This window comes from Myotis davidii, unplaced genomic scaffold (assembly GCF_000327345.1).
Source record: "Myotis davidii unplaced genomic scaffold, ASM32734v1 scaffold148, whole genome shotgun sequence".
Classification (NCBI taxonomy): Eukaryota; Metazoa; Chordata; class Mammalia; order Chiroptera; family Vespertilionidae; genus Myotis; species Myotis davidii.
In genome coordinates this window covers 3,501,912-3,513,245 of record NW_006299479.1, presented here as the reverse complement: position 1 = coordinate 3,513,245, position 11,334 = coordinate 3,501,912, and the positions used below count along the sequence as shown (strand labels likewise).

Here is an 11,334-nt window from a genome sequence, read left to right as displayed (position 1 = left end):
CCCATTGATTTCTAGAGAGAGTGTAAGGGGGTGGGGAGAGAGAAGCATTGATTTGTTGTTCCACTTACTTAGGCATTCTTTGGTTGATTCTTGTATGTGCCCTGACAGGAGATCAAACCTGCACCATTGGCGTACTGGGACAACACTCTAACCAACTGAGCTATGGGCCAGGGTTCTTTCTTTCCAATTGCAATTGATGTTCAGTATTATTTTACATTTGTTTCAGGTGTACAGCATATTGGTTAGGCAATTATAATTTACAACATCATCCCCCTGATAATTCCAGTGCCCTCCTGGTACCATCCATAGTTATTACAATGTTATGGACCGTAATCCCTATCATCCCCGGGACTGTTTTGTAGCTTCTTAGCCCCTTCACCTTTTTCACCCCATTGGATCTCATATAGTATAATCATAATTGTGGATAAGTAATACACTTTGCAATGATGAAACTTGTTATATTGAGGCAGAAGGTCTGAGTTCATTTACTTGATGTTTATTATCATTTTGTTAATTCTCTGAGGATATTTCTTCCCATTGCTTTTCAGAGAGGGAGGGAGGAAGAGGAGAGAGAGAGAAAAAGAGAGAGAGTGAGAGAGAAACACTGATGTGAGAGACATTGGGGGCAGGGCAGGAAAAAACCCACAACCCAGGTACGTGCCCCATGACACTGGTTTGTGGGCTGATGTTCTAACCCAGTAATGGTGAACCTTTTGAGCTCGGCGTGTCAGCATTTTGAAAAACCCTAACTTAACTCTGATACCGTGTCACATATAGAAATTTTTTGATATTTGCAACCATAGTAAAACAGAGACTTATATTTTTGATATTTATTTTATATATTTAAATGCCATTTAACAAAGAAAAATCAACCGAAACAACGAGTTCTCGTGTCACCGATTTGCCATCGCTGGTCTAACCACTGAGCAAGGAGGAGGAAGAGAGAGAGAGAGAAACATCATCAATCGGCTGCCTCTTGGGGATCAAGTTCGCAACCCAGGCATGTGACCTGACTGGGAATCGAACCTGTAACTGCCTGGTTCATGGATCGAAGCTCAACCACTGAGCCACACCAGCCCAGCTCAACTCCTTATTTTTGCTGTTGTTAATCCTCACCAGAGAATATTTTTTCCATTGATTTCTAGAGAGAGTAGAAGGCGGCGGAGGGGGGGGGACACTTTTGAATAAATATTGTTTATAGAAATATTTTGAGGGTTAATTATCAACTTAGAGAACAAGCAAAACCCTGCCTCATTTTCATGTCCCAGTGTGTCTTAGATGTGCTTTACATATGAACGCTGGGAGTTCTGGCAGCCTCCCTACTTGTGAACCTCACAGTCATTCACCCAAAGTCCTTGTGCTTCTCTTTTCTTAATCTCAAACTAATGTTCTTCTCTCTGTACCCCTTACTACAAATCTAATCTAGGTCATCAGTTTCCTTGATTACTCCAACAGCCTCCTAATTGGTCCTACTGTCTTGCCCGCTTCCAGTCCACAGTATACACAGAGCAATATTTGTGCTACACAATTCTGGCTTTTTAATTCCTCCCCACCCCCACCCCTACCCCAGTGGTTCCTCAAGATAAAAATCTAAGCATTTTTAGGAAGGCCTACAAGGCTCTGTGGATAGGACCCTTGCTTACCTTTCTAAACTATGCAAATGTTGTCATCTTAACTCTGCTCCCATCTGTTCTACACGATTCAGCTTGGAGATCTCTATCAGAGCTTTCCTTAAATCTCTAGGCCTGGGGTTGGTAAACAGCATGGCCTGTGGGCTAACAATGTTTTATATGTGTAAAATATTAAAAAAAATACATACAACAAAGACCATTTGTGGCTCAGACAGCATTAAACTGATAAGCTTTATAAGAGATGTGGTGCCTCATTCAGTTAGGTCACTGTCACGTAGTATTGTGCCTGGCAGTGCACTCTGCACCAATTTATCAAATACTTGACTAAATTTTTTTTTCAATTTGTCCTAGTAAACAAGACACCCGGGCATGCTCTTCATGCTAATTCCGATGGGTAGTGAATATCTCATTTGCTTTTAAAAAGGATAGACACTTGCAGGATCAGGTTTAATAAATTTGAACATGAGGCACAGGTTTCCAGGTATATGTAAATACATCTTTATTTTCCATCTGCTTTTTGCTTTTTCCATCTCTTAATCCTTTTGGACAGGAATGAATGTTTGATTTCCAGTTGAAGCTTGAACATCCTTAAATAGAGCGTATGGTCTTTTTGGTTTTGTTCTTTTAAGAGATGATCTTCAGAATTCTAGGACTTATTGCAGTAAATATTGTATTTCCTTTTTACCCACCTACCATTAGTTAGTTGTTGCCTCCTAGGTCCTGGAGAGTTTTCTGTGGTTAAAGGATGCTTTTGATTTCTGTATCAACACAGACTCTCTTTGTTGGTTTCTCTGAAATAGTATTTTCTTCTTCTAGTGTATCATTACACTCCCTTTTGGCTTTTGTTTCTGTCTCATTGAATAAACGTGGGTATTTAATGCGTCCCCTACGTACGCAGTGCTGGATCCGGGATTCCAGTCCTTGGCATTTAGGACGATCCATTAGGGGCTTATATGTGCGCATTTTCACTCCTTCTACAAAGGCACTGGTCTGCTTTATGACAGAGGGCTTAACATTTCTCCATTCTATTACTTCATCCGTCTCTGTTCCTATAATATGTACAATCAGTCATTACATGAATACTTTACCATAATAGAATCACCTCCAAACTTTATATAAATCTACTTCCCCATAACCATGTATAATTTTGGTACTGATAATTTTACCCATGGATTTCCCTATCATACCTGTCTCACAGGGCACAGCAACAGACTCGAGTCCTTGCAGCATACTATACAACACGTGAGTCTTAACAGCTTGATTAGCCCACTGTTGTTGTAGGTAGGTTATATTGAACTCCTGAACCTCCTGGTCATAGAGCCACTTGATATTTTCAAACTTACAGTCATACAAGACTAGAGGAAATTCTACAGCCATACTAGAGAGGAGACAAAACAGCATGAGAATACATAGCAGCCATCCAACAGTTCTTGAAAAACAAGATTAGTTGGGTTAAAAGTGGGGGGGAACTTTGTCAATATTAAGTATCTAATAGTTAAGAAAATACAGCACTATCTCTAAACTTTCACATTATAACTAAAAAACAAACAAACCATGGGATAACTGCTTGGTCTATACTGGGGTACATTTCAATGGTAACAAGTCACCTGCAAGTGAGTTCATTTGGCTCCACCATATGGCTATAAAATTTAAAACAGCTGGTGGTATTTTTCCAAACTAGTCAATTCTGCATAGTATGAAGAAACTTAAACATTTCACTGCTTAGGAATGAGTTATTGGTCTCAGCCTGTTCTCTAAGGAGAGTTAGCTGTTTTTCCTACTTTTCCTACCATTTCAGAAACTGAAAATTAGGAAAAATTCCAAAGTAGTAGTATGATTACTCCATAATACAAAACAAGCAAGATTTAAATAGGAATAGTTTGAATGCTTACTGTTTAACTTTAGCAGAACCTAACAATACTTCTTAACATAATTTCAGTGGGGGTGGGGGGATGTAGAAATGAATGTGCTTTTATTTAAGAGGCCTGGTCCAAACACCTATTTCTTATTCCTGGGATAGGAGTGTAACAGGAGAAAATTCAAAGATACCACTCCCTCTTACATGTTCATAACATTTTACAAGTTAGGCTAAAAACTTCATGAAGAAAGACTCAGTGACTTAGTTATTCAGACAATTGTGGGAATAGAAAGATATATTAGAATATATTTCAAAATAATCTAAAAGCAATGGCTATTTTGTTAATATATATTTATACTTAAATTTACCTGTATTGAGGTTTCTGGGGATTTTTCTCTATGTTTAGCAGCTCATCGATAATCTCTGGCTTCTCCATTCCTTGGCCAATCAGAAAAAGGATAGCCATCATACAGCGGACTTGATGATAAAGGAATGCCTGACCAGTCACTTCAAACTGACATAACTGAAAAGGTTCTTGCCATCTGTCCTCGGCCAGACTCTGGCCCACTAGCTGTACTTGAGCAGACAGAATAGTCCTCTGAAAATTAACCACTCCATTGGCTACATCCATTTTACATAAGTTCCTAAAATCATGTGTGCCAACATACTTCTGAGCTGCACAGTTCATGGTTACAATGTCTAAATCAGCACGAGGGAAAAAGTAGCGGTAAGTCCGCTCAAGACAACTGAACCTAGCACTGAAGCTGGGCTCTACAGGGGCCCAGGCCAATACCCGGATGTCGGGAGGGAGCACGCGATTGAGAATGTGAGTATAACGGATCTCTTTGGCATCATCGTGGACTTCATCTTTTAAATTAAAATCCTCTGAATTCCTGCCCTTCAGAAAGTGAGAACGAAGGTCAAGAGAAATCACCTGTGGAATTAGAGAAAGATAATTTGTTAGCGATACAAATAATGAGTCCTCAGCATGTACACCTAGCATATATTGGTATTGCTTCTATGAGAAACAGTTTAGCGGTCCTTACCTGTCCAAAGGCACTAACTCCTTTGTCTGTTCGCCCACACCGGTGATACTTAGATGTCTGTCTGCTTTCTACTAGTCGAGTCTTCGTTAGAGCCTCAAACAGTTTCTCCTCAATAGTGTTGTTTGTGTTTTCCTGACTGGCAAAGCCCTGGTATCCCCAGCCCAGATAGGCTATCTTTAGGGCTACATGTCTTTGACCATGAGCACTGAAGTCAAATGCACGCTTAGCTTTTCTAGCTCCTGAAGAATTTTCTCTAGCATTTGAGATCTTTGTGTTGGCCTGTTCTTTTTTAAGTCTTTCTATCTCCTGCTCTAGTTCTTGTACTCTTTTTAGGAGTTTGTCAGTCTGGGTTCTGTCTGTGTCATTTTCAGCCATGATAAGACAACTCCAGGAATAAATGAATCATAAGGGTCCGCACTACCTGAAAAAAGAGTAAAAAGGATACAGTTTTAGTGTTGGTTCCTTTGATCATGTCAGTAGCTTTCAATTATGTTCAAATAAAATCTAAGAGTTAATTTAATGCCTTAAGTAGACTTTTGCTTTGCCTAGGGATACAAGATTACCTTAATTATTAGGGTTGACCATCCACAGATGATATTCTTTTTCATCTGTATAGCCAATTTAAAGAGGAAAAGGAAAGTAGTATCATAAATGTTTGGCTAGCATTGTTAAGGTTTTAATCGTCAGAATTTAGGGAAAATGACTGTAAATTTTATATCTCTATTCTGTAGCAGAGATGATTAGGGACTGTTGTTACTGATATTTTCCCCCTAAAACATTTCCTTTTGACTTCTCATTACATGTGTTGAATCTTTCCCATCAAACTCTGTTGATACGGCCTTGGTGGTGTGGCTCAGTTGGTTGGAATATCATTCTGTCCACCAAAAATGTGGCAGGTTTGATTCCTGGTCAGGGCACATATCCAGGTTGTGGGTTCGATCTCTGGTCATGGCACATGTGGAAGGTAACCGATCAATGTTCCCTTTCTTGCCCTTCCTCTCTTTAAAACTTTTTAAAAAGAGAGATCTTTTGATATGGAATATATGTCTACTGTGAGTGTCTATCACTTTCCAGTATCAGATAAAACTGGTAGCTTACATGTCCTGTCATCTAATACGAATTTCTGTCTTAAAGGTGGTACAGTAGAAGCTAGCCTGATTGAAGAAATTTGTCAATGATTATACTTCATATTGGAAGTAGAACCTGGAGTCAAGATTTTCCCACTTTAAACCATTTTGATGGCAGAAAGAAGGTAATTAAGCATCGTGATCCTTTTTTAAAGTCAAATTTAATGCATGTTCTGAAAAAAAATTATCTGAGGACAACTGTACTACATCCTTAAAAATGGTACTAGATAATCTATGACTGACGGCTATTTTAGGGAATAGAAGATCATCTACACATCTGTACTGAGGCTGACTATGTAATTTAAGTCTGGGTAGCTCGTTTTGTTTTTTGTCCTTTGAGTTTCTATATCTATGATAGATTAAAAGTTTACATTTAAAACATATAACTATAAAAGTGCTAGAAGAAAACATGAACTAACTTAGTTAAAATCTTAAGAGTGGGAAAGGGCATTTATGCTTGCACAAGTATGTAAAAATTTGTAAGATACACATTGTAACATTCATTTTTTAACAACAAAAGACTGTAAGCCTACAATAAATCATTCATGGACTAGCTGAAAAATTACAGTACATCCATATATTGGAATTCTATGCAACGTACTAGCTGTGTAATCTTGGGCTAGGGTATTTCATCTCTCTGACTCTGTGAAAAGATAATCAGAGTACCTACCCAGTTATGAGGATTGCATGAATGAATACTAGTATAAAGGCACACAGAACAGTGTTGGATACATGAAGTGTCTTTCTCAGTACAAGTTACATAATGGTCATTAAGCCCAATGCCCTATATCATGTAATATAAAGCTTTTCGTATGCTAAAACTCACCTGTCCTGTCCTGTGAGCTACTAAAGGTGGCAAGGGCTAGCAGGCAGTAGAAAGTAGGAGTGAATAAGAAGAGGGTGGAAATGAAAGCAGGATTCTCCAGCCCAGCTGGTGTGGCTCAGTGGTTGAGCGTCATCCTATGAACCAGGAGGTTAGGGTTTGATTCCCGGTCAGGCACAAACTGGGGTTGTGGGCTTGATCTCATCCCCAGTAGGAGGCAGTCGACCGAACATCTCTCATCATTGATGTCTCTCTCTCTCTATCCCTTCCTCTCTGAAATCAATAAAAATGTATTAAAAAAAACACACAAGAGACCAATATTTGAATGTTTAAAAAATAAAGCAGGATTCTCCAGAACTCAGTTAATGCTCCTGCAAACTGTTCCCATACTACCTTGTACTAATCTGTAATTTATTATTTAACTATTACAGTTATGATTGCCTTAGCTATTTTTCATTTCACTGACAAAAAGGGAGTGAACAGTTTGTGAGATAGAAATTTATTATTAGAAAACTGATCAGTGTTTTCTCTTGCAGAAAGCCCTCCAATGTGAGGGAAGCAATGGAGGAACTCATGGGACCTAGTGGACAAAACTGGGCCAATATGGATCCAGAAGAACAAATGTTAGCGGCTGCTACAGCTTTCACCCAGATCTGTGCAGGGCAGGGTGAGGGAGATGTCAGGAGAGAAGCCTGGCCTACCCAATATGACCCTTACAGCAAAGCTTCAGGAACCCAGTATCCCTACAGCAAAGCTTCAGGAACCCAATACGATCCCTACAGCAAAGCTTCAATAACCCAATACGATCCCTACAGTAAAGCTTCAATAACCCCAGGAAAGCAACATGCTCCTCCCATGCAACTGCAGTACCCACATGCGAAAAGTAACGTCACCTCAGAAACAGTCTCAGAGGCCTCCCAGAGACTCCGCAAGCCAGTGATGAAGAGAAAGGTGCTGCGTAGGAAGCCCGATGGGGAAGTATTAGTGACAGATGAGTCCATTATCAGTGAATCGGAGTCTGGTACAGAAATTGACATGGATCTCTGGGCTTTAAGACAAAGGCTGATTAACCTTCAGTTCCCGAAAGACAGTGAGTCCCCTGTTGATACTTCAGAAAAACTTAATCTACCACATGAATACCAAGATCAGCTCAACGGGTATCTACAAAGAGAAGGAATGGGCCCTCCAGCTTATGAACAAGACCTGATAGTTGCCAGCCGACCGAAGTCCTTTATTCTCCCAAGGCTGGACCAGTTAAGCCGAAACCGGGGCAAGATAGACCGGGTAGCCCGCTATTTTGAGTACAAACGAGACTGGGACTCAATGCGATTACCTGGTGAAGATCATAGGAAGGAATTACGCTGGGGTGTCCGAGAGCAGATGCTTTGTCGAGCAGAACCCCAGCCCAAGCCTCAGCACATATATGTTCCGAACAATTATCTAGTACCAACTGAAAAGAAAAGGTCTGCCCTTTGTTGGGGTATTCGTTGTGACCTTGCAAATGGTGTCATGCCCAGGAAGCTTCCCTTCCCTCTTTCTCCGTCTTAAGTCTTTTTTTTTTTAACCTCACAGGATTGTTTGGGATAACATGGCATTTTATATCTTTTATTTAAATAGAAACAACTAGAAAGACCATGGTACATTATAGAGTAAGGACTTCACCCATCATTGGTTTTTCCTAGGAATATATCACACTGATAACAGGTGCCACTTAACTGCCAAATTACCACTCTCAAACCCAGCAATGCAAGAGAAGTCACACCAGAGGAAGAAAACACCTGGTCTCTCTACTGTCAGATTAGTAAGCAAAGTCAGCTAACACTGTTTCTGCTCTATATTTTCTTTACCTTTGACCAGCATGAGTTGCTGTTTTTAATAGTGTGTTTTTAAAGTTGCTGGGCATTACGCTTATCCATTAAAGAATTTTGGAAATTTGTGGCCTTGACCTCATTTTTCCGTAAATACTTGCCAAAGTAAGACGATCTCAAACCTGAGTTACAAGTTTGCTTCCAGTTGTACTCCCCATCATACTTTCATCGCCTAAACAATGCGAGCCAGAGGGAAGGAACAAAACCTGCCCTTCACACACAAACCTAAAGGGAAGAAGAAAGGAACAGCACAGCTATCCTCTATGAGTAAATCCAGGGAACTGTGTTAAATATCTTTAATAGGTGCTCAACAGCCGCACTATTTGATATACAGGATTCTAGCGCAAGCTTTGTTTCAAAATTATTGAAATGTTTTGCCCGAACTTTTATAAGTTGCCACTGAGGTTGTCTTAGAAATATGCCTGTCACTTGAAAGCTATTCCCACTCTGCAACAGAACTTCAAACTGCTAACGTCTGGAACTAGATGCAGACAAAGTGACCTATTTGGGTACAAACCAAAACACCAATTCTGCTCGCTTAAATTGGATCTTCTTGTTCTTACTCTAATCCAATGAGGAACATCTACAAACTGAAGACTGTCCATTTTAACATAAGACAAGAGTAGTGATAGCAGAAATAGTTTGCTCGTTCGAAGAAAAACAGCTATGTGACAAAAATAACCTTGACCTATCTGCTAAAATACATTTTCTCCATAATGTTTAAGCTACACCATTCATTCACTCAGTTCCACCTCTAGGCATTTATCAGCAAAATAATCAGTAACTCAAAGACATGTACTGCAAATAAGTAAAAACTGCTAGCCACAATGGTGAGGTTATTGAGTAGAACATTAGTCATTAAGAATCATGGGAAGCTAATGGGAAATGCAAATTAAGTGAAAAATAGGTTACAAATTATGCAGTAGAATCTCAGTGTTACACTCTTCCTCCTATTCCCCCCTCCATTCCCCCACACCCACACCCAAACAGACACACAGCACAAGGAAAGATCAAAACCTAACACTGGGTAGTGAGATTAAAGATAGTTTTTATTTTCTTTATATATTTTTAAGAGTTAAAAGCCACATATTTTTATATGCAAATTACAGCAAAATGCTCAAATGATTTATGTATCTCAAAGCCCAAATCGTAAAGTTTTCTAAGTGATTATCTAGTTCAACCCTTTATTTAACCAAAGAACCAGTCCAAAGGGTGTAAGGGCGGAGTAATGAGATTTGTGGCTAGAGGAGGCGGAGAGCCCCAGTCTCCTGAGTGAGTACAGCGCTTTGTCCAGGGCATCATACCCTTCTCTGGGTGAAGTACAGGTCCCAAGCGGACACCTAACACCGGGAAGGGGGCTGCCAAACGACCACACACAGGTATTCGTGCGTACGCCACGCATTCCCAGTAAGCACTAAAGCAGTCATTGTGTTGCACTTTTTTAAAGTTAAAAAGATTTTAATCTCGAAAATATTAGTAACTAGTGGAGTAATAGGGCATTCCCATGATAAATTTCTCTAAACCAACGAGGGAAGGAGGGGTAATACCCACAGGATCAGAAAACCGGAACCTCTGGTCACTAATATCGGAGAGCAATCCCCCAAACCACCCGAAAAATGTCGCCATGCCTTCCTCCCACCCCACAACCTACCGGGATCCCGCCCAGTACCAGCAGTTTGTTTTATGAGCAAACAACTCTCACCGAGGCAGCAGAGGCTTCACTCCACAGTCCAAGGACCCTCTAAGAATCGAATTCAAGTAACTGCTCCTCCTGTGGCGAGTTTCCGCGAGGAGCTCCAGGAAGCACTACACACACACACAGGTCCCACTCCCGTAAACGGGCACTTTCCTGGAAAGATCGAGGTATGAAAAGGGAGCGGGGAAGAGAGAAACGTCCAACTACCTGTCCATTCGTCCGTTCCTCTTCTGTAGGACCCAGAAAACAGCCCACCCCGCAACACCCCACGTTTACATTCCGATCTAGGGCCAAGAGGCTTTTCGCGAGACAGGAAGCTGTCAATTTGCGTTTCCCGGGCGCGCTCGGGGGCTCATGGGAGTTGTAGTCCAGCTTTGTGGGAAATGTAGTTCTAAGAGCTGGGGTGCAAGCTTGACGTGGAAACCAGCCTAGTGTTTCCCAGTCTGACCACCGTTTCTCCACCTCAGGCCTGGCATAGTACAAGAACAAGAAGACAAATGGTAGTGCGCTAAAATAATAGATCAGTAACCAAAGGTCTGCCACCTTTATACGAAAACTAAAAGAACCTGGCTCTGGCTCAATTATATACCTATTTAAATTCGTAGAAAGTTACCCCTGCGAGACAAAACAAGAGGAAAAAAAAAAGTTTACTACTAGAACCCAATGTAAGAGCTGAACAGGATTTAACAGCTGGGAATCTGGCTTCAGCACCACGGAGAGAGTATAACTAGAGTTTTGTAGGTTTTTCCAGAGACTGATCCAAATCTCAAGATTCCAGTTAGAAAAAAAAGAGGGAGATGCAGGGCTCCGTGCCCGCCCGGCTGGGTCCATCGCTCGGGTCCAGCTGCGCGCAGGAAAGTGAATCTGGTTCTTTTGTCAAAGTCCAGCAGTCAGTAGAAGGATTATATCCCAGATTATGCGGGGCCGGGAGGAGGTGGTGGCTGTACCACGAGGGACAGGTTTCTCGGGATCGCTTCAGCTAGGGCTCACATCAGAATTAGAATTACAATGAACACAAGCCGGTCTGTGCAGGCAGCACAGGCATCTGGGAGCAGAGGCGGAAGTTAGGACCTGAAGGGCTTTCCTTCCCCTCCGCATCCACCGCGCTGGACTTCAGTTGTCAGATGAAACGAACCCTTTTTGACCATCCATTTTCCCAGCAGTTCGCGGCCTTTCCACGAGGCGGAAATCTGGCGGGGCGGGGCGGGGGAAATCAGGGGGGCGGTGGTCCAGCCTGACCACCTAGGAAATGACCTGGGGAGTGAGTGGTGGGGTGAGGGACGTA

General features: G+C 41.4%; 2 protein-coding genes across 7 annotated transcripts; one reads left to right on the top strand and one right to left on the bottom strand.

Annotated features, from left to right (window-relative positions):
* Positions 1-1,763: 1,763 nt before the first annotated feature.
* Positions 1,764-10,348, bottom strand: PUS3 (pseudouridylate synthase 3). 6 transcript variants are annotated; one of them, XM_015571350.1, is made up of 6 exons: positions 10,056-10,348; positions 8,476-8,578; positions 4,536-4,956; positions 3,858-4,423; positions 2,819-3,009; positions 2,063-2,680 (listed from the first exon to the last, which is right to left on the bottom strand). In XM_015571350.1, the coding sequence occupies exons 3-6, from the start codon at positions 4,908-4,910 to the stop codon at positions 2,370-2,372; spliced, it is 1,443 nt and encodes a 480-aa protein (XP_015426836.1). In that variant the 5' UTR covers positions 4,911-4,956; positions 8,476-8,578; positions 10,056-10,348; the 3' UTR covers positions 2,063-2,369. The 6 variants fall into 6 exon arrangements, with proteins under 6 accessions (XP_006775119.1, XP_015426836.1, XP_006775122.1 ...); XM_006775056.2 differs by lacking the exon at positions 8,476-8,578 and having other exon boundaries at positions 1,764-2,680; XM_006775059.2 differs by lacking the exon at positions 8,476-8,578 and having other exon boundaries at positions 4,536-4,952.
* HYLS1 (hydrolethalus syndrome 1) lies at positions 5,674-9,178 on the top strand. The gene is made up of 2 exons (XM_015571352.1): positions 5,674-5,787; positions 7,022-9,178. The coding sequence occupies exons 1-2, from the start codon at positions 5,774-5,776 to the stop codon at positions 8,031-8,033; spliced, it is 1,026 nt and encodes a 341-aa protein (XP_015426838.1). The 5' UTR covers positions 5,674-5,773; the 3' UTR covers positions 8,034-9,178.
* Positions 10,349-11,334: the final 986 nt, after the last annotated feature.